Below are 27,001 nucleotides of genomic sequence, written 5' to 3' on the forward strand. Positions count from 1 at the left end.
GACATTTTGGCCATTCATAACAATGTCAAGGTCGGTAGTTCATGGCTTTGCACTGTGGTTAGGCTGTGGCATTGAATCACAAATGCATAGCGTTGTCCTAGTGCTGCGTCGTCGTGTTGTCAGGCTTTCTTGAGGTGGCGTATGTTTGGCTTCGAGGTGTCATTTGGATGGTGGCGTTTCGCTGTGGCATTGTCAAGGAGCAACGTGAGGCTTGCAATGTCAGCAGCAGCAGAGGATCTTCGGCATTTCGTCGAACGGCAATAATGGACTAACGGATAAGCCACATGTTCAGCCAGTGCACTGCCAGCACTCCAGCAAGCAATAGGGCCCTGGCAACAGCAAACAGAATGGTCGTCGAGGGCTCTACTCCATTGCTGCAAGTAGTCGAGCATGTCTTGTGCTCATTCTCCTTGCTGCCTGTACCGTCAGATGGGACTACGAGGGTGCGTTCACACTGCACCCTCGTAGTCCCATCTGATAGTACAAGCAGCAAGGTTCTGACTACAAGGCTCGGCGACAACAGAGGCAGCAGATATAGTGATCAACAATAATTAAGAATGTTCTCATACAATGCAAGCACGTGCTGAACATCATGTGCTGTGCGATAATGCTTAACATTTGTTGGCCGGCGTCAGCAGTCACTAGGAATAAAAAACAAAGAGAGGGCTTCATAAGCCAGGAGACCAGCGCCCTTGAAGTTCCCGCACCAGCTCATTCATGCATTTAGACAACAGCTGCTTTGGCCTAGCTAATTATTTATCCGCTAAGATGAACTACATTTATAATATTATTATTACATCTATAATAAAGAGCCAAGGACTGAATTTAGCAAGTTTCAAGAACTTTTACTTTGCCAACAGGGCCCAAATAGATGGACACACATTGAAATTCAAGATGTCACATTGCAGTACTGGCATTGGGTTTTCAGCACAAAGTTTTAACACACTGAACTTTGACCTTCATCTTCATTTCTAGTAATCAGCCTGCAAAATTGATGTGCTTCAAAAGAATAATCAGTCTAAACAAATTAAGTGTTTCTTTCACCAGTGTTACTTTAAACTGTGTCGATGAAGAGCAACACGTCATCTGTATCGTCCAGGTGGAAAACCTTGAAAAAGTTACATGAAAATAGGTTTTACTGATGCCTACATATAGAGGTGGGCAAATATCAACTTTTTTGAATATCAAGCATTGACTATCGATAGCCAAACACACTCATATATTTACAGCAGAAATATTTATTTTCGCATAATTAGGTACTATGCTTGTACTGACTAGCGAAAAAGAAAAGACAACCAACTATCACGAACAATTAGGATAAGTTTTAAATGGAATATCACTAATTTTCATTAAAGAACCATACCAATAGCCTCTCAACATAGTGAGCCTTGTTGCAAACAAGCTTTCCAAGATGGAATGACTGCTGCAAGACTAGGGCTTCCATAAAAGCTAAATAAATAGTTGTTGCAAAAAAAGATCAGCAGTTGTGGAAAAGAAAAAGTAAGGTTGCTGAAGTGCCTGTATGCTGTATAAACATGTAAAAGGGCCCATTGTGAAGAAAACATTCACTAGTTTTAGCGTAAAAGATAAAACTGCTACATGGCTAGGCCCTGAGAAACACGTACAACAGACTACAAGCAAGAATCGCAGATTGTCATGTAGGCTTCCAACACAAAATTGAAAACGAAGCTTGCATTACCCACTTTGTTTCTGCACTGCTTCGAAAACTCTTGTGGTTGTTTCATTTCTCATAACTTGTGCCACCTTGTTTAGCAGGCAGCTGACTGCTCAGTCTGTCGTGACGATCGGAAAAATGACTGACACGTCTTACATGCAACGAAGATCTTTCTGAGGATGCTATGTTCCTAACGTGCTCGGAATGTCATTATAAGTATCATATTGGCACATGTTCAGGGGTAAATGAAGCCGCATACAAAAAGAAAGGCAGAAACTGCAAAAAAAGCACGGAAATGCCCAGCATATAAAACAGCTAAGGCTTGAAGCAACCAGAGTGGTAAGAAAACAAACGAGGAACCGGAAGCAAATCTTGCAAGTGAAATTGCGGATATTCGTCTCGTGCTCACAGAAGTACTTGAGATTAAGTCAAAAATTGACACACTAGGAGAGATAAAGGCCACTGAGGATGGTATTGAGCAGTTTATGCAGGAAATGTCCACAAAATACGACGAAGTTTTGTCAAAAATGAAGAAACAGCAGGATGCAGACATGTATGCCCTTGGAAAGCGAGTGGAATAACTCGAGGCTCAGGTAACAGAACAAGAGAACCAGGAATTAAGGCAAGTCAACGAACTAGAGCAGTACAGCAGACGTCAAAATTTTGAAATACTTGAGCTGCCCCATCATGATAATGAAAACCTACTGGAAAAGCTTAATGTCTTGGTCACTGATCTCGAACTTCTGCTCCTTTCTGAGGCAGATGTTGAGGCTGTTCATCGATTGCCCTCATGGTCTATCAATGACAATGAGGTCGGGGAGAGTGCCAAGAAGGTTGCATCTGTTCTTGTACGCTTCGTATCCCGTTCAACCAGAGACGCATGGCTTGCAGAAAAAGGGCAGCTAAAGGAAACGAAATCTAAAATATTCTTCAATGAAAACCTGACAGCACAGAACAAGACGCTCTTCTGGAAAATGAAGAAAACGGCGAAAGAAAAAGAGTAGAGTTTGCCTGGCTAAAGAATGGACAAATGTTTGTTCGTCGCGGCCCCCGCAGCCAAGTTATCAGGATTAGGACGAAAAACGATCTGGATAAGATATGTTGAGTAACGGCGGTACGCACGTCGCGGTAACAGATAGCATTGACAGCCTTGAAAATGACAGTCCCGTTCACATATTCTTATCATGATGCTGATTCGTTCAAACATTCAGAGCACCTACGAAAAAAAAATGTTTTCCTTATTCCATCTCAATGCTCAAAGCCTTCGGAATAAACAGGATTCTCTGGAACTCTTCCTAAATGCATTAGACCATAAATTTGAAATTCTAGCTTTCAGTGAAACTTGGTTCACCAATGATTATGGTGTTACACAGTTTCCAGGATACAAATGCGTATCAATTTCACGGAGTGATAAGAGAGGGGGAGGTGTGGCTATTTATATAATGAACTACCTAAATTATGTCACCATAGAAGAGTTTTGTGCAATAAATGAACACTTTGAGTGTCTCATGTTAAAGTGTGTTGGTACCATACTTGCCGCTGTATATAAGGTCGCCTTCTGGATCACAGGCTATTTTTTTAGCACTTCTTGAAAATATGTTAGAGCAGTGCATGCAGTTTAAGTTGTCTGTAGTTATTTGTGGCGATTTCAATATCAATCTTTTATTACTTGAATTTAATCAGCAAAGAATGCTTGATATTTTTCTCTCGTTTGGTTGTGAAAATGTAATACATGTGCCAACTAGAGTGACAGACATGTGCCATACTTTACTAGATGTGTGTTTTACAAGCTACAAAAAGGATGATGTGCAAGCAGGTGTACTAATAGCTGATATTAGTGACAATTTACCTATTTTTATGTTCTTTAAACCCTACTGTACACCACAGAGTCATTCCAAAACATGTGCACCCATTACATACAGAATCATTAATGAAGCTAAGACCATAATATTTAGAAACTTAGTAGCAGAAACAAGCTGGGCAGATGTTCTTCAACTGTCTGACCCCGTCGCAGAATATGACGTCTGCATTAAAACAGTTACCGAGCTCTACAATCAAGCCTTCCCTACAGTAGAATTCAAGAAGTGTAAAAAAGCCAGAAAGCCATGGATAAATGGCGACCTTCTGAAAAGAATTAGAGAATGTGACAGACTATTTGCCTCTTTTATCAGAACGAAAAACATGGACTGTTTGACTGAATATAAACAAATTCGTAATAGGCTAAGCTCTGATATTAAAAAAGCCAGGACTAGTTACAGGGTGTCTACCAAGTTGACATTTCCAAATTCCCTGAGTTTTCCAGGTTTTCCCTGAGTCCCTTTGCAATAATTCCTGAGTGACACAGAACTTTGTTTTATGTCAAGACGGGCTCCGTACATCATGTCGCCCAATGGTGTCACTCTCTAGTAAGCATGTTAAAAAATAAAAAAAAACAACTTAGTCCAGTTTGAATAGTAAGGGGTAGTGATCATTTTATTCAAAAAGAAAACAAAAGGGAGGGGTTAGTAAAATGCACAGCAAATAAAATATCTTCGAAGGGAAATAGTAAAACCCATTGCAAACTGAGTCGAACATTCTCAAATGCGAATAAAAAAAAAGATGCATACAGAATATTTTCGAATATGAGGCATTTCTATCGATTGATAGCAAGCTAACTGGTATGCAGCCCGAACTTTATCACCAGTTAGATTCTCTCGCAACAGCTGGTAAGTCAACCTCAACTGTCCTGACATACTCGGCCCACGCACAAGGCCTCAGTGTTGCGTTTCACTGCTTTAAAGAGTTCTTTTTTTTACTTAGGTGACGGACACCTGCATCTCCGTGTCCGCCAACACTTTGCTTTTAGAGTGCAAGCTCCCTCAAAAAAAAAAAAAAAAAAAAAAAAAAAAAAGACGGCAGCATGCTTCCTTCCCCCTTCATTTCTCAATGCCTAGGTCCTTTGTCTTCTTGTTTTCCTTAGGCTGCGCATTCGCCACACGGACTTTTTTAAGCATCCTCTTGGACAATTGTGCAGTCAGCGTCCGATTTTTCGGACTCCCTAGGGGCAGACAAAACGTCAAAAAAAAATGAATGCATGTCTTTCACAGCCCTTAAGGGTTCAAATCGCCACAGGCACGCCCGAAAAAGTTCTGAAGGCCTGCCAGTACACTAATTAGGCATATAGGTGCTCGTACTGTGACAGAAGATGGCGGGTGTACGCGTGTATAATTAAGGAATATATGTCATACTGTGTCCCGTGCCAGCTGCCCCTTCACACACTTGTTATGCCTCATAGCGTAACAGTTCTGTAATGCGGTGAAGCTGAGTTTTGGGAATCGGCATTATGCAACGCGTCGTGCTTTCCGAACTTCGAAGCCAGTCGCGATGACCACAAAGGCGGTGTCGGTGGCATTGCTGATAGTGGCGAATTCTTTCAATGAAAAACACGGTACAGAACGGCAAGAAGCTTAAGCTAGGCCTAGCATTGCTGTGGTGGTTTCTACGGCTGCCAGCGGATCTGCGTGAAAGTGTGCCGGTTCGAGGCGGCGAGGTTATCAAAATGGCGGCGGTTGTGGCTTTTATGAATGCCGTTTCGGACCTGCGGTCACGGCAAAAAGTCCGGAAAATTTGACAACGAAGGGTTCTTGCGTCCGAAATTTTAGCGTTCTTATACAACCTATGGGGTACGTACTGGTGCCGCGAAGCCGTCCGAATTATCTAGCGTCCGGAAAATCGCTCGTTGACTGTACTCCGACAACTCCTCAAGCCGATGAGGCGGCGTCAAAGACCATTCGTTACGATTCCTCTCTGTTACTCGGGCCAGCATTACCGTGACTTTGGGTTCCCTTTCAATAGATTTACAGCCAATTTTCCCTGATAGAAGCACGAATTCCCTGAGCTTTCCCTGAGCTTTTCCAGGCTACTCAAAATCCCTGAGAATTCCCGGTTTTCCCGGTTGGTAGACACCCTGAGTCATTACGAACGTAAGTTTACTGATATCTGCAACAACCCTAAACAAGTATGGAATACAGTAAACAAGCTAATGTCGAACAACAAAAGAGACAGCATCTCTGAACTCATTATAAATGGTGTGCCTTACACAGGGGCATCGCTTGCTCACAAACTTAATGAGCACATTCTTATATCAGGGGCTTCAAGTAAATATCAGGCAAGTAACTGTAATTTTACAACGTATATGACGTCCAACATCCAAAGCTCAATGTTCATGTTTCCAACTACAGAATTAGAAATCTGCACAGTAATCAAAAACCTAAAAAATAGCAGTGCATGTGGTGCTGATGACATTAAAGTTCAACCTATAAAATCCATCAGTCACGTAATTAGTTAGCCACTTACACATATATGCAACCTGATTTTGAGTACCCGAATATTTCCAGATAAATTAAAAATTGCAAAAGTCTCCATCATACACAAGGGAGATGATAGAAATGATAGAAATAATTATAGGCCAATTTCAGCCCTACCAATCCCCTCGAAAGTAGCTGAACAAGTTATAAACATCAGGCTACTAAACTTCTGCAAGCGAAACGATATCATCGCTGAGTAGCAATACGGATTCCAGAAAGAGAAATCTACTGAAATGGCGCTAATAAAAATTAAGGACAAGATAATAGACAATTTTGAGCAGAAAATATATACAATAGGTGTTTTTCTAGACTTTAAAAAGGCACTTGACTCCATTAAGCACCCTATTTTACCGTCTAAGATATATAAATATGGCATTAGAGGAACGACTCTCACATTAATAAAGAATTACCTCTTAAATCGTCACCAGTAAATGAATATTACGAATGCAAAGTCCAGCTTAGGTCAGATACATTATGGAGTTCCACAAGGATCAATGCGTGGGCCACTATTATTTCTGCTTTATATAAATGATATTGTGGGAATTTATAAGCTATTTGTAGTCTGTACATGATCATCATCACGTGGGGTTCATATGGGGTTCTTCCTCATCATCGCTTGTGGGGCTGGCTCTCGAGTGTGCTCCGTGCTGTGGGCGTGGTCGGTTCGCAAAATCTTTGATGCGGAATAAACGTCGTGATAACTGCTGCGTCCGAAGTGGTGGAGTGTGCTCTTCGGTCCTCCGTCCTCTGACTCCCCGCTCAACCTCCTGGAGCTCGCCGATTGTGCCGGCTGTCCGCCAGCATGTCGCAGGACGAGCCAACAGGCACTTCTACTTCCACCATCTCGGCCTTGGCTACCCCAGCCTCTCCGTATTGGGTTGTCAGTGGGCACCAGCGTGATCCCCATCTGTTTGCTGGACTTCGTGGTGAAGACGTCGAGGATTGGCTGTACGACTATGACCGAGTGAGTTCGGCTAACCATTGGGATGATGCGTCCAAGCTACGTCACGTCGCCTTTTATCCGACAGGAGTAGCGAAGACTTGGTTTTTCAACCATGAGGTTGATTTCACGAACTGGGGCACTTTCAAACAGCAGCTCCGCCAAATCTTCGGCACACCGGCTGTTCGTGTCGCCCTCGCAAAAAAGACGCTCGACACTCGCAAGCAACAACCCGGTGAATCTTATACGTCGTACATCGAGGATGTGCTTGCTCTTTGTCGACGCGTGAACACGGCCATGACCGAATCAGACAGGGTTCGCCACACCCTCAAAGGCATCGGAGCTATTGCTTTCAATGCTTTAGCCATCCAGAACCGTTGATATCGTTGCTACTTGCCAGCGCCTTGACGAACTCGAATTTGTACGGCTGCAGCCAGACACCACTGCAAACACTACCGCCGACGACCCTATTTTACGAGCAATGATACGTAACCAGTCCGTAACCCTTAATGACCATCGGTTATCTTCCCTCCTCATTACACGTCCTGCCCATGCCCATTTCTTTTCTTGATTTCAACTAAGATGTCATTAACTTGCGTTTGTTCCTTCACCCAATCTGCTCTTTCCTTATCCCTTAATGTTACACCCATAATTCTTCTTTCTATAGCTCGTTGCGTCGTCCTCAATCGTAGAACCCTTTTCGTAAGACTCCAGGTTTCTGCCCCGTAGGTGGACGGCAGGACGTACAACGGCTCGTCAAATCCTGCAAGTTTGGCACCACTACAGATATCATGGTCCAAGACCAGATCCTTTGCGGCTTGCAGTCGCAACAACTTCGCTGCCAGTTCAATCAACTCGGCGAGCACTTCACCGTCAAAAAAGCTTTGGAAATTACACAAAAGGAACACACCGACAAAATAATGGACAAGCTTCACAAGTTCCACATGTAGACGCCATTTCACAGCGTCGTCAACCACAAGATGGCAGTCTTCCCCGCCCTGCGCTATTCCAAGATGACAGTTATCCTCCCACCCGACTGCATTTCAATATGGCGGTCTTGCCCGTCCGGGCTACAATCAAGATAGTGGCCAATGGACCGATGCTTCACCCCGACCGCACCTAGATGGCGGACACCGAGAGCGAGGAGGTGGGCCTCCCCTTCGGGGAAGGAGGCAACCGGCGCTTCCTTTGCCTCTGCGCTGCCAACTCGGCCCGACGGCTGCATCCGCTGGGGCTCGCTGCAGCACTGGGCGAACTTTCCAGATTGTCCTGCCTGCCACAAGCTCTGTCAGATATGTGGAAAGAAGAGGCACTTTTTCAAAATGTGTCGGCCATCGTAAAGTACATCTGGACCTGTCAACAAGCTGGAAATGCGCGACACTACTGCCATCAAGACTGCAACCAACCTACACATCGAATACGCTGTCGGTGCTCTATCGCTTATGCGCGTTCCTGTACAAGTTAACAACGTTAACTCTCCACCTGATGATCGACACGGGGGGCAGTCGTCTCACTCGTGAATCTTCAGGAGAGGCACTTTTCACATATCTGCCTGCTTCAATTGCATCTCATCATCTACAACTACTCAAAGCAACTGGTGAAGAATTTGGGACTTTTCCCCGCAACCGTCAAGTTTCAAGACAAGTCAGCTTTGGTGAACTTTCACGTGACTGAACTTGGTTTGTCACATCTGGGACTCGATACTATGAAATCACTCATGCTAGTGATCGATGGAGCGACTTTGTCTTGCGTCCAAGCCTCATCTTCACTACCGGAATTCGACATTGGTTCCCGTTGGGCGGAACATCATCCGACTTCACTGAACTTGTACAATACAATGGACTTTGACAATGCACCGCAGGCCTACGCCTGTTTGACTTCACCACCAGTGAGGGTGAACCATCGTACAGTATTGGAACAGTCTACCCAGATAAAGCGTCACGACGGCAAGCTCCACATAAAACCCAGGTAGACGAGATAATTTGCGCGTTGAGCGTATTCCTACCAGGTTTTTCTATAGTCGCACGCATGCTAAGGCATATAATCCTCTTGCATATTCTTTTGTAAAACAGTCACATGCAGCTACTTCAGATGTTCCTTCAGTGAATTCCGCATTTCAGTGCAGTTCTCATTCCCAAATGCATTCTTATATAGCTCGTAAAGTTGCTCGAACGAGTGTTTCGTGTTCAGCCAAGAGGCAAGATCAGGTACGTGATCAAATTCTGACTGACGTGCCCAGTCAAATTGCTCGGCTAGCAGCACCGACTGCTGACGGCTTCGTAGGATCTCAGGATTCTATTCAGGCACCAATTTCTAATCCAGCTGTGGTGCCCAGCCAAAATGTTCTTTCGCCCGATAGCCATGCAACTGAACTGACTGGTTCAATGCAGGCACCTTCACAACACACGACTGATGTGCCCAGTCCTCATGCTTTCCTTGAAACACTTGACGCTCATGCCTCCAAGCCTTCTTGCTCACATGCAGTTCTTCGTAAGTCTTCGCTCCCAGCTGTGTCTGAGGAGCACATCAGTGAATCTTCAGATTCTTTTGATTCCTGTTCTTCGCCTTCGGAGTCATCTGATAGGTGCTTCAGAGAGCTAGAAAGTTCAGATGCCAAGTCCTCATCTCCACCCCCAGTTTCGTCTGGTGGGTGCTTAACTGAGCAGCAAAGCTCACATGCTAAGTATTTATCTCCACCCTCAGTTTTGTCTGGTGGGTGCTTAACTGAGTGGCAAAGCTCAAAACCGACGGAGCCATTATTGGTACCGCGGCAATCAAAAAGGCGGCGCCAGAAATCGTGCCATTTACAAGATTTTGTTCCATGATGTGTCAGCACTTCATGTCATCATGTCATGTCAGTGTTCCATGCCATGTCAGTATTCCATATTAAACCTGGACAGGTGTTCAGATAATAGACTGCTGCACAGTCCATGGAGTTACAAGTTATCTGGTGTGTGTGCTTAAATGTTGTCTTAAATTTGCACTTCTTAAAAAAAATTTCATTTTCTTACTTGTTTCCAAGTGTAAGCCGAGTGCTCTCATTTTCTACTTCTGTTCACCAGGGAGGAGAGAGTAGAGAGCTAGTGTTCTGTGTCATTCAGAAATCTTTAATGATGGTTCTTGTGTAATGTCATTCGGAAATGCGTAGTGTAATTCAGAAATGTATAATGATGGCTCCTTGCTTCTCGTGTTGAAATTGTTAATGTCACAACTTCTCAAAATAACCTTTTAAAAAGGGGTAATGATGTTGTGTCGGCGGTTTCTAAACCGAAACTGTATCTGACCATATCTGACCTGCCCTCGGGGGGCTCTGATGTAATGACGCTCAGCCTATTTAAGGCGTGCGCACTTGTAATAAACACTCTCTGCCTCTTTGTTTGCATCTCCGTGCCTCTCTCCTCCGGCCGCCGTCCCGGCGTGCCAAACGTTCCCGGCGCGGTGTTCAGGGCGGCCACGCCGACATAACACCTTGACATAACACCTTGCAATGTCCGCGGTCAGGATAATTGGGTTCATCATGAGCTGTACAAGCGATTGGAAGAGCTCAACTTTTTGTCCAAGATATTGTAGCGCTATGACTCGCCACGTTCATGAGAACAAGCGTCAAACACTACGCATATCTTCATAGTGACAACTTCTCAACTGATAACTGCATGGTGCGGAAGGTAGTAAACCATCACTCCGAGCTCTAGAGAAGTGTCTGCCCATTCACCATGATATTCTTTGAAGTACTCACTGATGGTGCGGTCATACTCCTGCAGAAGCTCCCGCTGTCATTAGAAACGCTGAACCTGACCTCTGAGCTGGTTTTCGGCAACACTTCGGTTCATGCTAATCAGTCACCCCTGGTGCCTTATCATGAAAGGAACTACGTAACGTCCAGCTTCCTTGTACACGTACCGTGTGAACTGAGTCATTGCCACTTGGTCACAAACACTGGCGATATCCAGAGGGTCGGTGATCCCTATTAGATTGAGTCGCTACATCTCCATCGGGTCAGCAATGTCATATGCGGCTTGCCCATTCCACTCCCATGCAAGGAATAGGGCCGATTAGCTATAGTTCCAATTAGGCAAAGCATAGGCGGACCTTACTGGGTAGACGCCTCGCGCCAGCCAACCGATGACAGTCTCAACTACACATAGGTCGCTGTTTAGGCATTCTATTCATCCGGTAGTATGCGCCAATAGTAATCTGATCCTATAAGGACACTGACTGTCTGCATCGGCTGATCCCCCAATCAATGCTTGTATGTGACAAACATCTTACGTTTACGCAAATGTGCAAGGAGACCTTGTTCGACGGCTGCGGTGTTAGGGTGCAGACTCCGGGTACCTCCAAAGCGTCTACCACGATGTTGTGGGAGTCGAACAGACTATGAAGTTTTAGCTTGATGTTTCGACAGCTGTATTGGTGGGAGCACTTAGAAGTTCTAAACATCAACATGAAGAGGTCTTCTGTCCTGAGGGAAGGCAGATCGAGCCTTTTGGTGAGGTCACGTCGAATAAACGTTCTCTGGATGCCAGTGTCAAGCAGTAGTCAAACACAGAATTGTGGTTGGGATTTCCGGATGCCCACATTATGGCTATTGGCATCAGGACAGGCGCAGACATAGAACTACTAGCTGGAGCCCTTGTCACTTGCGACTTGTCACTTTTAGTTGGGTCATGGTTGACCAGTGTATCACTGTTCTCGGTAGATGGGCAGTTGCTGCCTTGTTTCCATATGGCGCGAAGTATGAAAAGATGACCTTTTGAGCAGTACTTGCCCTTGAGCCACGTGGCGTTGCAGCACTTTCATGCGACGTGGACCTCTCTGCCACATATAAAACAACCATTTCTTCCAGTTAGTAGACGTCTAATCTCGTCGGCTGATAATGTGACATGGCAGTCTTTTACAGCATGGTCACGCTGATAGCACAGTACACAGCAGGGATGCTCGTTCTATGCAGATCCTGCAGCCAGCGCTAATTCTGACAGTACCAGTGGTGGTAGACAAGGTCTACCACCGCAGGTAGCATGGCTTATAGTGCTTCAGTAGCTGACGGGATGAGCCTTGTAGCAGCAGCTCGAAGTACGCCTCTGCTGAGTCACAGTCCATCCAATGTCGGTGTAGGACGCCAGTCTTCTCCCAGGCTTCACCGCACCAAAAATTATGTTGAAGACAAAGACTGATGTCCATCGGATACAGTTTATTGATCCAACTGCTAAAATGGCGCTAGCATGAGCCTTCACCCCCCTCACGCGTCCTCAACCTCTTCCTTCTATTCAGTTTTTATCAACCTTAAACAAAAGTATCTGTTCACAGGCACTACCTCAGCCAACATTCAATTGAAACATATCGAGCAAGTGCATGTTCGATTCAATTATGGACTCTGAGCCAAACTTACACCACATACTGTGTGAACAATTCAGAAGACATTCAAACAGTACAGCCAGGGTGCAATGGATTCCTGGTCACGCAAAAATTAGGGGGAATGAGATGGCTACATGCCATCTTCAGGCCTCCTCTGCGATGCCTGGAGCCAGTGGACCCCAAAGAAAATCTAACTCTCGTGTGGCTAGACTGGAGAGACAGACTAGACAAGCTACGAAAGAACACCATGCTCTACTTAGCACCTGCACCAGACATGACAAGACAGGAAGCAATGCTGTGGAGGCTGGCACAGGCACACTCCTTGCCAACACCCCACTTCTTACGCAACATACAGGGGAAGCCTGGACGACCCACTTATCCGGCAAGTGGCGGCTTCCCGGACAATCCCACAAAATGTGGGCACTTTATGGGATTGTCCGGGAAGCTGTGTTGCTATGCAGGAATGCCTGGCCACCATACCATCAAAACAATGTCCAACAATCTTGGGATGACTGACCCCCGTTCTCAAAGCATGCAGCCTCTGACCATGCTTATCATGAAGTTTGGTCTAGCCACCCGAAGAGACAATACGTAAGCCCAAACTAGGGTTCTATTTTTAGAGCACAGCTCTTAGGCGCCTGTTCCTGCATTGAGCATCAGCATGCCTCAGCATGCATCAGTGTAACCGAGCAAATGTGGAGCGCAATCGGGAGTGAAAGACAGCGATAGAGAAGAGAGTGCGACAAGGAAAGTGTGGAGAAGGAAGGTGCAGCAAGGTGGAAAGTGGAGGAGGAGGGTATGGCGAAAGCATGAGAACAAGCATAGTGCCGTGCAAGACAGGCTCTGCGGTGACGTCCACTACGAGATGGCGCCAGAGTAGTGCACCGTCGTCTGTTCACAGATGGCATGCGGCAAGCACGTCCAACGGTACCATATATGGAAACAAGGCACTGCATGCACAGAGGCCTGTTTGCAAAAGCTGCTGTGAATCGTGCCCACGCGTCACCCATGCACTGCCTCTCGATCTCCTGATTAGCAAGGCAGTCACGTCACACTTCGCTCTGTTTGCAATGTGCCGCACAAGACAGATGGTCAGTGCCAGCCAATATATCACGAAATGAAAACACGTATAGAGCTGCAGTCAAATTTTACATTAGGAAGTATCGTAATCGTCAGTGATTTTTTTTCTTTTTTGTAATTAGTAAAGTCTGTTCTCTCTCTCTCTGAGCCAATAATGTGTTGAAAGGTGAGCCACCCTGCTAACTTAACAAATACAGTTTAAACTCTATCCAACGAAACCCGATTTTACGAAGTTCCCAACCTAACGAAGAAATTTCCATCCCCCAGCAGGTATCCATAGGGTTCAATGTTGTCATCAACCCGAATTAACGAAACCAACTTGTCTGAAATCGATTTAACGAAGTTTCCCTGAAATAAATGAGTAAAAAAAAGCAGTGATTTCTTTCCAATTTTGACACAGATGGGTTTTTCTTCGAGCGTGCGCTCTAAAGCTATCGCATTAAAACATCTAGGCACCATGGTCATGGCCCCAGCTTTATTTTGACGAGGCTGCACGCCTTGCCCATGCGCGAAACAGCAGACTCAACACCGCCACGATATGGTCATCACGATGTAGAGTGGTCGCTCTCGTTATGTCATGGTTTATGTAACAGATGGCTGGATTAGCAGCAAATACAATGCCGCTGTAGCTTTTGCATGTCGCTAAGTTACAATTCTTGATTTCGAAAGACCGAAAAATTCTTTTCTTGATTTTACGAACTGCCGATTTAACTAAATAATTCAAGTATGGTCATCACTTCGTTAAATCGAGTTTCAACTGTACATTCAATGGCCATGTGCCTTATTTGCTGCCAAAAAATTTTCTGTTTGTTTTAATATGCCTAACGCCGCCAGCAGTTCATGTCATGTAGTATTCTTTTTAGCAAGAGAATTATCATCTTTCCCCTCACATGTTCATGCTCCGATTACAGCACCAACAAACCATGGTAGTGTAAACTCAGCCATGGGTCACTAAAAACTTGCTCACAGGCCACATATGGCCCGCGAGCCATGTGTTGTGGAGCATTTTGTAGACATATTCTGTAAAATTTTTTAGCACCTCCTTGGTACCTTGTTTGCGCAGGTGTGCAGAGAGGAACCTTTTACAGAGGTCAGAGCTTCAGCCTCCAACTCTACATGGAGTGAGGGTAATGATCTTTTGAGCATAATCAATAGCTTATGCTTTCAGGAAATAATCTGATAAAACTTACACATCAATAATTTTTCAGTTATTTACCATCACTACTAGGGTTCATGGACTTGTGATACGAGAACACAGAAGTGCGTTCTCCTCTACATATTACACAACTTCAGTTATGCGGCACTCTTCTTTTCAGGAGACCTCCAGCGACATAATATATAGTAAGGTTCCTTAAGAGTGGCAACTCCGTAGAAGATCTCAATAACAGGGGGAGGGGGCTGCATTCCATTGCCATCCATCATTTAACCCAAGAGGAAGGATCCAAATTGGCCCCATGATAAATCCAACATTTTGGCCTGGAGTTGTCATTAACTTAATTAATTAGCCCAACCAGACATGCAATTCTATCAAATGCTTAGCTTCCTGTGCATGAGGGTGTTTTTATAAACAGCAATGTTCATGCAACACCTACTTACCTTGCTCATCCCCCCTCTTCCCCTCCTGAGTGAAAGCGAAGTGAGGTAATATTCATGATGGAAAAGCGCTGCTAAAATGGAGACTTAGAAAGAATGCAGGACAAAGCACTACTAGCAACTGGAAATTTTATTTGGGAAAGGTGTTTTTATATGCAGAATGAATGAAACTGGTTTAGTGCAAAAAAGATGGTGCATACAGTATTACTTTCAAATGAGGAAAGAAATACGTCAGCCAGACGGGCTGATGCCTGAACGTTTGCCTTCGCAAACATCAAAGTTCTCTGAAAGGGGCACAGTACTCGTATTCAGCAATGCACTGTAGCAAATGCACATGCAAACCTAAATTTGATGCCACGGTTATCACTGACACGCATGCAAAGTGATCTGTAAAAGAGATCACTGAAGCCTATAACATTAGGAACGGTGGGGATGGTTGTGTTAGCCAGCCGTCTACTCTTCCAAACTACGAAGTTGCTTTTTTGGACAAAACGTGACAGGGGCCATTGTGTTTTGGTCTTGATATCTCACGTTGCATTCTGGTTTTCAAAGATAGTGGCTTCATGGTGACGTATGTTCATTCTGTATATAAGAACACCTTTCATAGATGAAGTTTCCAACTGCTAGTAGTGCTTTGTCCTGTGTTCTTTCTTCCTAAGTCTCTGTTTTAGCAGCGCTTTTCCATCATGAACGTTTACCGACATGCCCAACTGACAGCTATTATGAGGTAACATGGATTGTCAAGTTTGTCACAGAAATGTACATCTTTTATTTTTTACCTGACAAGAATGACAGTAATAAGCGCGTTGGCAGGCCACGCTGTAGTGAACAGTCACAGTAAGCATGGAAAATGAAGGAAACATACATACAGTGACAATGCTACTTCAACCATCATGCTGGCATTATGTGTAAAAATGCTGAAAGCAGCAATCAATAGCAGTTTGTTTATAAGCAACTATGAGCAGTGATGTAGACAGCAATTTTTTTTTCGAGGTGGGCTCAACTTACTGGGAGAGGAAGGTGAGACAGGCAGGTGGTGTCGCACATCGATTTAGTTTATGCCAGGGATGCAAGCACAGAGAAAGTTCGAGGGGGATGGGGGGGGGGGGCAAACCGGGCGCTCTGCCTCCCCTTCACCCGCCCCAATATTTTTTCTGTACGCCACCAGACCAGCCCTTCCCCTAAACCCCTGAAAAATGAAAGAAGAAACCTACTAGGATAAGAAGGGGGGCGGGGGAACGTGTCCGGCGTCCGCCTCCTCTGGCTATACGCCCTTGACTATCCGCAAGCTTCGGAAGGCTAGTGGATTAAGCTTTGGTAATTGGCTTTCACGTTACTGACGGGCAAATGAAGCAGTGCGGAATGTCATGGGGATGAGCATTGTTCCTGGCATTAACATCACTTAATTATTGCCGTTAGCATTAAATAAATACAACATATGCATATTTGAACTGATATTTTGTACCAACCTTTCGTCATAAAGTGTCGGCACTCTGTTAAATATTCAATATAGCACAAAAATTTCAAACTGAGATGTACATATAATCAAGCGAACGTCGATCGTGCCACAGGTTCATTTTCGATCGCGATCGAGTGCTATAGGTGTCGAACTTCTCGATCGCGACTAGCTTCTTTGAGCAAGCTGCGGAAGGGAGCCGATCGCTGTCGAGAAATTCCATCCCGATGGCGCTCGATTGCGATCGAAAGTGCACTGGGACACACGAGTGCCCCCCCCCCCCCCCCCCCCCGCACCACCACTTCAACCGGAAAAAGTCGCTGACCACAATACGCGCGGATGAACTACACTTTGGGAACGCACTCGAATTGAAATGATATCAAGGGCAAGTTTGAGAAGACAATCAAACGTGCCAGCAGTGCTCAGACCGTGCAGCAAACGGACTGTGATGGCTCCGCGCCCATACCAAAAGAAATGTGTGGACGTTTGGAAACGCGTCCGAGACGCGACGACCGCGGCGTCCCACTTACCGACATGGCACATGACCAGCAGCACGATGCCCAAATTCACTAGCACCATCTTCATCACGGCAGCTTGAGACCAGTCACAACAAGCATAGCCGGAACGGTTGCGTTGGACTTGTCTGTTGCGCGCGAAAACTCGTCAAACGGCACGCCTCGGAACAATCATCCGGACGGATAGATGGCAGCACGGTCGGCTGGCCGTGTAGATACTAGGGCGTTGGCCGTACGTTGCGTACGTCGTGTCTTGCCAGCGCTGCGTCAGGTGTCAGCTCAAGTGTGGATGTCCACTAGCGCACGCATCGCAACCGGTAAGCAGAGCTATGCTAATAAGCCGTTCACAAGTAACCAGCCGACCGATTAAAGCAGCACCGTCACGTCACATTCCACTGAACACAGGTCTTATTTTAACTTGCGCCCTTTCACGTGCGGCGTCCTACGGGGGACTCCGCGACTGCGCTGCCGTGCCGCGCGCGCGCTCAATGCTACGTGAAGACAACTTGGCGCTGTCAGCCGACTTTCTATGCTCGAATTTTCAAAATTCGAGTCTGCAGGCTTGTAGAACAGTATATGCGGAATGTTCCAGGACACTATTTCCTGTGAAATCGAGCGGAGTTGCCGTAGTCACTACGCTCCTGGCGTCGTCTGCTAGTATTGATTCCTGGCAGCCAGTTTCGCATAGGTTTTGCAGCTCTCTATGCGAGCCCACTGGTCGACGTGGTCGCAACGAGTGTCACTGAAACTACTGACGCTGCAGTCGCGTCTTTCGTCATGCGCCGCGTTTCGTCTGCTCCTGCTACGACGTGTTTGCACCAACTGGCCTGTAGGAGCTTAGGCCGTGTCTGCTGTGCCCGGGGCACAGCAGACGAAAGGTGCCTGAAATGTCTACGTTCACCTATGACGTCACGTCCGCTATAACCCAGGATGTCACATCCGCTCATTTCCATGGCGGCCGTCTTACGCAGCCGGTTGCGCTGCGAAACGGTCCGTATTCCGTGCCCACTTAGAGCGTGAGTAATTCATCTTTCCACGGCATATGCTTGTAATAAATGATTGGGGCTGTGAGCAGTTTGATGCGTTACCATTAGGTACCTTGTGCGCATATTTTGCCTCCTGGTCGCGTCAAATTGCAGCCGGCATGTGGAATGGGCCGTGGCATATTATATGGAGCTGCTCATGTGAGTGCTATTGCCTCCGTCAGGATCGTCAGTGCGTGCGCAGAACCATTCAGTAGTCTGGTTCAGGGAGGATGCGCGAAAGTACGAGGACGTAAGAAAACACTGGCATGACGAGCTGTTCCGTCAGATCGCGTTACATCGCGCTTTTTTTCTAAGACCATCTCGCTCGAGCGAGAGAATCTTAGAACAGCATTACTACTGCTTTTTTACAGCTTTACTGCGGCTCATTTAATTCTCACCTGCATTCTTTTAATAATACAAATGACATCGCTGCGCGGCAGAGCGTCTCTTCAAGTTTCCAAACAAGAGCCAATGCCGCCGTGCCTGCTGCATACACGCTTGCCATTCCTAACGCAGTTAAGACGCGGCACTAGCTCTGCTACTGCGTGATACAGGGTCACTGTGATAAGAAAATTAAAAAGAACAAACTAAATTAATGCAGAAAACGTCAAACGTTGCCAAGCGTGATAAACGGACCTGCCTCGCTAGATGAGTTGAAGAAATCGGGGTTCTGAAGTCAGCTTCGCCGCAGTAGACTAGTGTTACGCGCTGAAGCATGTCAGAACTGAAGAGTGACCGCTTTCACCGACATAAATAATATGTGTTCCTTAATGATGTACGCGTGCACCTGCCGTCTCCTGTTACATTACGCGCGCCGAGGCGCCTAAGTGTACTGGCCGGCCTTCGGCGCTATTTCGGACGTGGCTGTGATGCTTTGAACCGTTGGTTTGTTGACCTCGCAAGCCAGTTAATGTTTACGCGGCCATTTTTTTCTGAGCTGTTGATTTCTTCCATAACAGCTACGTTATTTCGTAGTTTCCTGTTCAACTGCTTTGGTCATATGCGAGTCAAGGTTGTTCTCTTTAGCCGAGCGCAGTTTTCGAAAGCTAAACGACGCTTTTGCATCAGCATATAGTGCCGTCGCCCATTTACAACACAGTCAATCAATGTAATTTTGTATGTCACTGGGAAACCGCCGAACGCAGGGAACTCACTCGCGTGCGGGGAACTGCATAACTAGCCACGGGATTACCGTGCCTCTTGTGAAGCTGCTTTGCATCAAAGGCCAGGTACCCTTGCTATGATTCACCGCAAAATATTTTGTATGTCTAACCGCTTAACATATTTGTATTGCGGTGAAGCTAACCTTACGGAACCGAATTTCGCAAGGCTTTTTAGACTCCTGCATCTCTACCAGCCACTACCAAACGCTTGTCGGTACGTCTCTTGGCAAAGGTCCAGGTAAATCTCCCCTGTTGGGGGTTGGGGGGACTCACGTATATGAAAACTGCCAAGGAAAGCAGTTGCCCTGATGAAGGCACGCTCCCCTGTCGAAACATTTGCACCAGCCTGTTCGACTACCGTTATCACCGCGACATATTTGTGTGTTGCGGTGAAGCATGCCGATATTGGGAAAGATTTACGTGAATCTGGAATGTATGGTTTCTGTCAGCGACTAACCTAATGTTCTACTCTCATCAAAGCAGATTTTCGTGGCAGGATGCATGATGTCTTGAGAACTTTTGTTGGCTAAAGCCATACATGCCAGGTTAGCTCTTGTCGCAATAATACGCTTTACCGCAATACACAAGTAGCCCCGCTGTAGGACACGCCCGCCGTAGTTAGCCAAAACCTTATGTGATGGTTCACTGCAAAACACCTCCTGTATTGCGGTGAATTGTAATAAAGTACATTTGTCAGTTTAGAATTTAAAACCCTTGCCCTTCGCTTTTGTAATAATATGACTCAGTTTAATGAGAACATGCATTCACTGCTAAAAACATCCACATTGAAATGGAGATATGAACACTGATGGCAGCCTGTGTGATGTTTTATCCCTTTACTTTTTTGTGTACCTGTCACGCTGCCATTATTAAATTTTCCTGTACTTTGTTAGGTGCTGACGTACATAACATTACATCACAAAGAGCCACTGTGTAATTAGTGTTCAAGGACCAGTGTGATGACTTTACTCAAGAAATGTTTGGGTTATGTTGTTGTGAAGGTTTTTTTTTTAGAGGTAGCTTTCTGAGAAGAAATCAGATGTCAGGAAATGGATCTCAATGGCACAGTAATCTTGGCTGCCTTTTGCTCAAACGTGCCCTAGACATAATTGAGTGATTTGCACTTGCAACTGGACAGCAGCCGTAGATTGGGAGACCAGTGATCATATTGACACGTGTACTTATCTTTATCGGGCAACCACGTTTCGCCGCCTAACAAATGTAATCGCACAGCATGGGACGCGCCTGCATGTATCCGAAGTTTCTGGAAAGTTATCGATGCTTCTATCCGCTGTCTGTTGTCGCCGAGACTTATGTTATCTGATTTCATCACCTGACGCGAATGGTGTAGAACTTTGTGGAAGGCACGCGGGTCCGAACGATTAGTCTGGAACATTCGACGTACGACTGCTCTATAAAAGCCGACCCGCTTGACCCGCAGATCAGATTTTCGACGATCGCCGACTGTGTTCGCCGCTTTCGTTGTGTTAAGTGTAGCCTGTTTTGTGGGCACAGGTTCGCCCAATAAAAGCTAGTTTTGTATTCCACCATACTGCTTCTTTCTTCACCGTCACTACCACGTGACATCTGGTGGAGGTGCTTTTGGTCCATGTACCGGACGCCCCCGACAAGCCGTGATCCAAGCCCGGACCGTAAAGAGAGCACCAACGTAGTCACGGACCATCGAGTAAGCCGTCGTCTACAACAGCTGCCCCCGGAACACGGACTTCTACCTGAGAAGACCAAGAAGATCCTGGCCAAGACAACCCCAATGGCTGCCCCAGCGACCCCCGTTGTCCTGCAACAACCTCGGGACCCACCGACCTTCCATGGAGTAGCAACTGAAGACCCGGAATCCTGGCTGGAGACGTACGAGCGAATCGCGACTTTCAACAACTGGTACTCCGACGACAAGTTGCGGCATGTATACTTCGCCCTAGAAGACGCCGCGAGAACGTGGTTCGAGAACAGGGAGTCGACATTGACAACATGGGACCTGTTCCGTACCGGCTTTCTGCGCACCTTTACAAGCGTCGTGCGCAAGGAAAGGGCCGAAGCTATGCTGGACGCCCGAGTGCAGCTACCAAATGAGAACGTTGCCATCTTTACGGAAGAAATGAGCCGTCTGTTCCGCCACGCCGACCCGGATATGGCCGAGGAAAAGAAAGTACGCCTACTCATGCGTGGTGTGAAGGAAGAACTTTTCGGCGCAATGGTACGAAGCCCACCGACGACCGTAGCAGAGTTCCTTCGCGAGGCCACCGGCATTGAGAAGACACTCGAAATGCGGAACCGGCAATTCAACCGCCGCACAAGCTCTACCCACTACGCAGGAATTCAATCACTGGCCACGGACGATCTGCGCGAGACCATCAGGGCCATTGTGCGCGAAGAACTGCGCAAGGTCTTGCCTTCGTCGCAGCCTCAAGTGGCCTCTATCGCCGACATCGTGAAAGAAGAGGTGCACCGATCCCTTGGAGTTCCTGAGCTGCAACCAGAACCACCGCAGCCGGAAGCAATGACTTACGCCGCCGTCGTCGCCCGCCGTCAAGGCCCCCCTGCGCGACCGCGCCAAGGTCCTGCAACACCGCAATTCCGTCGTCCGCCGCCGCCGCCGCCAGCGCGCCCACCCGTCGCCCAGCGCACCTATGCGAGGAAGACGGACATTTGGCGAGCCCCCGACCACCGCCCGCTCCGCTATCACTGCGGAGAAGCCGGCCATGTGTACCGCCGATGCCCATACCGCGACATGGGACTGAGAGGGTTCGCCGTCAACGCGCCGCGTCCACAGCTTGGGGAGCGCCCACGTGACATTGCCGATTACCTAGCCGGCACTCAGTGGAACTCTCGACGACCGTCCCGTTCGCCGTCACCAGGCCGCTACCTGTCGCCGCAGCGCCGTCCATACACTGGCCCAGCCCGGGGCCGCTCTGCGAGCCCATACCCGGAAAACTAAAAGCAGCAACCGATGGAGGTGCGGTTGCTGTTCGTCGAACTGACGAAGATCCTCCGCCGCCGACGAAGACGACGAAGAGACCACCTCGACGACATAATAACGACCCGCCGCCGTCCCGACGCAGTCAGGAAGCCAAGACTACACCGACGAAAGACGACTTGACGACGCGACGTTCCAGCTTGAGTTCAACACGACGCAGCCGCGATCCGACGCCAAGACCTAACTGCAACGCCAGACAAAGAACCACCGACCTCGACGTGCTTCTCGACGGCCACGCAGTTACCGCCTTAGTGGACACAGGCGCTGATTACTCCGTCATGAGTGGACCCATCGCCGCCCAGTTGAAGAAAGTTAAGACCGCATGGGAAGGCCCTCAGATTCGCACCGCTGGAGGACACCTCATCACGCCGACTGGGATCTGCACGGCAAGAATAACCATTCATGACCGGACTTACCCTGCCACCTTCGTTATCCTCCAACAGTGTTCACGAGACGTCATTCTCGGTATGGACTTCCTGGACCAACACGGCGCAATCATCAACCTGAAGTCGAAGTCAGTAACGCTGTCGGAAGATAAAGCAATGCCGCCGGAGAGCCCTCGTAGTCACCACGCCTTGAGTGTGCTCGAACATCAAGTGAGCATCCCGCCTCGCTCCAGCATTTTTATTTCGGTCGGCACCGAAACACCCGCTGACGTAGAAGGCGTCATCAAAGGCGACCAACGTCTACTGCTAGACCGTGAAATTTGCGTCGCAAGAGGGATCGCTCGACTGCACGGAGGAAACACGAAAGTGTTGCTAACAAACTTCAGCCAGGAGTTCAAGCACATCAACAAGGGCACGACGATCGCATACATCGAGGAAATTCTGGAAAACAGCAATGCGTTTGTCCTCTCGGATTCTGCCGCATCTACCCCGACGACCGTAGTTCCCGAGCCAGACTTCGACATAAATCCAAGTCTCCCCACGATTAAGCAACAACAGCTCCGAAGTCTACTTCGACGATACAAAGAGTGCTTTTCGACGTCATCAAGGATTCGACGAACCCCAGTCGCAAAGCATCGCATAATAACTGAAGAGGGCGCTCGACCTCTCCGCCAGAGCCCATACCGAGTTTCGACGCGAGAACGTGAAGCTATAAGAGAACAAGTCGACGAAATGCTACGCGACGACATCATCCAGCCGTCCAAAAGCCCGTGGGCATCTCCTGTATTCTTGGTGAAAAAAAAGGACTGAACCCTGCGTTTCTGCGTCGATTATCGTCGTCTGAACAAGATCACAAAGAAGGACGTATAGCCCCTCCCACTGATAGACGACGCACTGGATCGGCTCTGCAACGCTAAATACTTCTCGTCAATGGACCTCAAGTCTGGCTATTGGCAAATAGAAGTCGACGAAAGAGATCGCGAAAAGATGGCCTTCATCACCCCAGACGGCCTCTACGAGTTCAAGGTTATGCCATTCGGACTCTGCTCGGCGCCTGCAACGTTCCAGCACGTGATGGACACGGTTTTAGCAGCATTGAAGTGGCAGACCTGTCTCGTTTACTTGGATGACGTCGTCGTCTTCGCCGGAAATTTCGACGATCACCTGAGGCAGCTTGCGACAGTACTAGAGGCCATCAAGTCATCAGGGCTCACTCTGAAGCCGGAAAAGTGTCGCTTCGCTTATGATGAGCTTCTATTCCTAGGTCAAGTCATCAGCAAATCAGGAGTACGCCCCGACCCACAGAAGATAGCTGCCATCGCTAAGTTCCCGCAGCCAACCGACAAGAAGGCAGTGCGCAGATTCCTTGGCATGTGTGCCTACTATAGGCGCTTTGTCAACGACTTTTCACGCATCGCGGAGCCACTAACACATCTAACCAAATGTGATGTCGAGTTCAAGTGGGAAACGCCGCAGGCCAAGGCATTTCAAGAACTCAAACGACGCATGCAGTCACCGCCGGTACTCGCACACTTCGACGAGGACGCCGATACCGAAATCCACACTGACGCCAGTAGCCTAGGCCTCGGTGCCGTCCTAGCCCAGAGGAAAGAAGGACTTGAACGGGTCATATCGTATGCTAGCCGGTCGCTGTCAAAAGCGGAAAGCAATTATTCTACGACTGAAAAGGAATGCCTCGCCATCATTTGGGCTACAGCTAAATTCCGCCCTTACCTCTATGGCAGGCCATTCAAAGTCGTCAGCGACCACCACGCGTTGTGTTGGCTAGCTAACTTAAAGGACCCTTCAGGACGGCTGGCGCGGTGGAGCCTCAGACTACAAGAATATGACGTCACGGTAATATACAAGTCCGGAAGAAAACACTCCGACGCCGACTGCTTATCACGCGCCCCCATCGATCCCCCGTCGCAAGACGACGAGGACGACGACGCCTTCCTAGGGATAATAAGCGCAGAAGACTTCACTAAACAGCAACGAGCAGACCCGGAGCTAAAAGGCCTCGTCGAGTATTGGGAAGGGAACACCGACGTTGTTCCTAGGGCATTTAAGCGCGGGTTGTCTTCGTTCACGCTACAAAACAACCTGCTCGTGAAGAAGAACTCATCAGTCCACGCCAGCTACCTTCTTGTTGTACCGTCAGCGCTGCGTCCAGAAATACTGCACGCCCTACACGACGATCCAACCGCTGGGCACCTCGGGTTCTCCCGGACGCTGTCGAGAATACAGGAAAGGTATTACTGGCCGCGTCTGACCGCCGACGTCGCCCGTTACGTCAAGACATGCCGAGACTGTCAACGACGCAAGACACCACCGACAAGGCCAGCAGGATTACTACAGCCGATCGAACCTCCTCGCCGACCATTCCAGCAGATTGGGATGGATTTGTTGGGGTCGTTTCCGATGTCAACATCCGGGAATAAGTGGATCGTCGTGGCGACGGACTATCTCACCCGCTTTGCTGAAACTAAAGCTCTACCAAAAGGCAGCGCAGCCGAAGTGGCGAAATTTTTCGTCGAGAACATCCTGCTGCGACATGGTGCTCCAGAAGTCCTCATCACCGACAGAGGAATGGCTTTTACAGCAGAGCTCACCCAGGCCATTCTGCAATACAACCAGACAAGCCACAGGAGGACAACTGCCTACCATCCGCAGACGAATGGTCTCACGGAGCGCCTGAACAAGACCCTCGCCTACATGCTAGCAATGTACGTCGACGTCGAGCACAAGACGTGGGACGCGGTCCCGCCGTATGTAACCTTCGCTTACAACACGGCGGTGCAAAAAACAACACAGATCACGCCGTTTACGCTGGTTTACGGCAGGAAGCCGACGACGACGCTCGACGCCATGCTGCCCCACGTCACTGACGAAGAGAATGTTGACGTCGCTAGCTATCTCCAGCGCGCCGAAGAAGCCCGACAGCTCGCCCGCCTGCGGATTAAGAACCAACAGAGTACCGACAGCCGACACTACAACCTCCGACGACGCTTCGTCGAGTACCAGCCCGGCGACCGTGTTTGGGTTTGGACACCGACACGCCGACGAGGACTGAGTGATAACATATTGCGCCGCTATTTCGGACCCTACAAGGTCATTCGACGTATTGGCGCACTGGACTATGAGGTCGTGCCAGACGGAATTTCGCATTCACAGCGGCGCCGCGCACGATCTGAAGTGGTCCACGTGGTGCGTCTGAAACCCTTTTACGGACGCTGACAAACTTCCTTATTTTTGTTGTTTTCTTTGCTACGGGTGTTTTCCTTTATTACTTTCGTTTGTATGCAGCATCGGGTCGATGCTCTTTAAGAGGGGGGTATTGACACGTGTACTTATCTTTATCGGGCGACCACGTTTCGCCACCTAACAAATGTAATCGCACAGCGCGGGACGCGCCTGCGTGTGTCCGAAGTTTCTGGAAAGTTATCGATGCTTCTATCCGCTGTCTGTTGTCGCCGAACCTTATGTTATCTGATTTCATCGCCTGACGCGAATGGAGTAGAACTTTGTGGAAGGCACGCGGGTCCGAACGATTAGTCTGGAACATTCGACGACTGTTCTTTAAAAGCCGACGCGCTTGACCCGCTGATCAGATTTTCGACGATCGCCGACAGTGTTCGCCGCTATCGTTGTGCTGTAAGCGTAGCCTGTTTTTGTGGGCACAGGTTCGCCCAATAAAAGTTAGTTTTGTTCTTCACAGTATTGCTACTGTGTTCTTGAACGTCACCACCAAGTGACACTATATTGACTATCGCGTTGTCACTTTTGATGGCTGTAGAAACCTCAGCAAGTGTAGAACTTATAGCATCCTCAAAGCGAGCAATGGTCGTTCGTTTTACCAGGTGTTGGCACTTGCCACTAAAGTTATTAACTAAAAGCTCAGTCATCCTGCGATTCAGTTTAATAATGTCGCAGGCGACGCAGACGTGCCGTGCCAAGAGCACCAACAGGTTTCCTTCAGCGATGCCACTACTGTTATGGTCACATTCGCTTTCAACAGTTATGAACATACAAGTTCGCGGCAGGAGTGCCACAGTGTCATCACCTCTTCACAAACCATATCACTTAGAGCAGTCACATGGGGTGGAGGAGACACTGCATTAACTTTTTGCAGCTTCTCACGTACAATACTGCGCACAAGTTACCCGAGGGTTGTCAAATCAGGGGCTGCCATGGATGACGAAAGAGATCTAAAGTTGCTTGGGCACTGATACTGCGATGAACGCTGCCGCAGATGTTGAATAAAGCTGAATTGAATTGAATCAACAACATGCAGTGCTCTCTTGCACCATCTTACTATCTTGCAGTACAGGGGCGTAGTTGACGGAAAACATTATATTAAGCTCTTGAAGATCAATAACAGCTCTGTGCTCACGAAGAAAATCCATCCCAAGGATGACTCTCTGGGAGCACTAGTACAACACCATGAAAGGGGCAACGTACACTGACAAACT

At 47.7% G+C, this 27,001-nt stretch overlaps 1 protein-coding gene and 1 long non-coding RNA gene across 3 annotated transcripts in view; one reads left to right on the forward strand and one right to left on the reverse strand.

The window, feature by feature from the left end:
* crim (QVR superfamily protein crim) overlaps positions 1-17,058 on the reverse strand; it is a 45,956-nt gene extending 28,898 nt beyond the window's left edge. Inside the window, exons 1-2 of one of the 2 annotated variants that reach the window (XM_055074751.2) lie at positions 16,976-17,047; positions 8,081-8,246 (exon numbers count right to left, since the gene is read on the reverse strand). In XM_055074751.2, the coding sequence (XP_054930726.2) occupies positions 8,081-8,246; positions 16,976-16,981 (172 nt within the window). In that variant the 5' untranslated portion in view covers positions 16,982-17,047. Of the gene's footprint in view, positions 1-8,080; positions 8,247-16,975 lie in introns of both variants that reach the window. The other variant, XM_050185237.3, reaches the window with a different exon arrangement.
* A 149-nt stretch (positions 17,059-17,207) lies between these two features.
* LOC140217443 (uncharacterized) overlaps positions 17,208-27,001 on the forward strand; it is a 64,276-nt gene continuing 54,482 nt past the window's right edge. Inside the window, exon 1 of the long non-coding RNA XR_011894020.1 lies at positions 17,208-17,277. This is a non-coding gene — a long non-coding RNA (uncharacterized lncRNA). The remainder of the gene's footprint in view (positions 17,278-27,001) is intronic.

Source organism: Dermacentor andersoni, chromosome 4, assembly GCF_023375885.2.
Source record: "Dermacentor andersoni chromosome 4, qqDerAnde1_hic_scaffold, whole genome shotgun sequence".
NCBI classification, from domain to species: Eukaryota; Metazoa; Arthropoda; class Arachnida; order Ixodida; family Ixodidae; genus Dermacentor; species Dermacentor andersoni.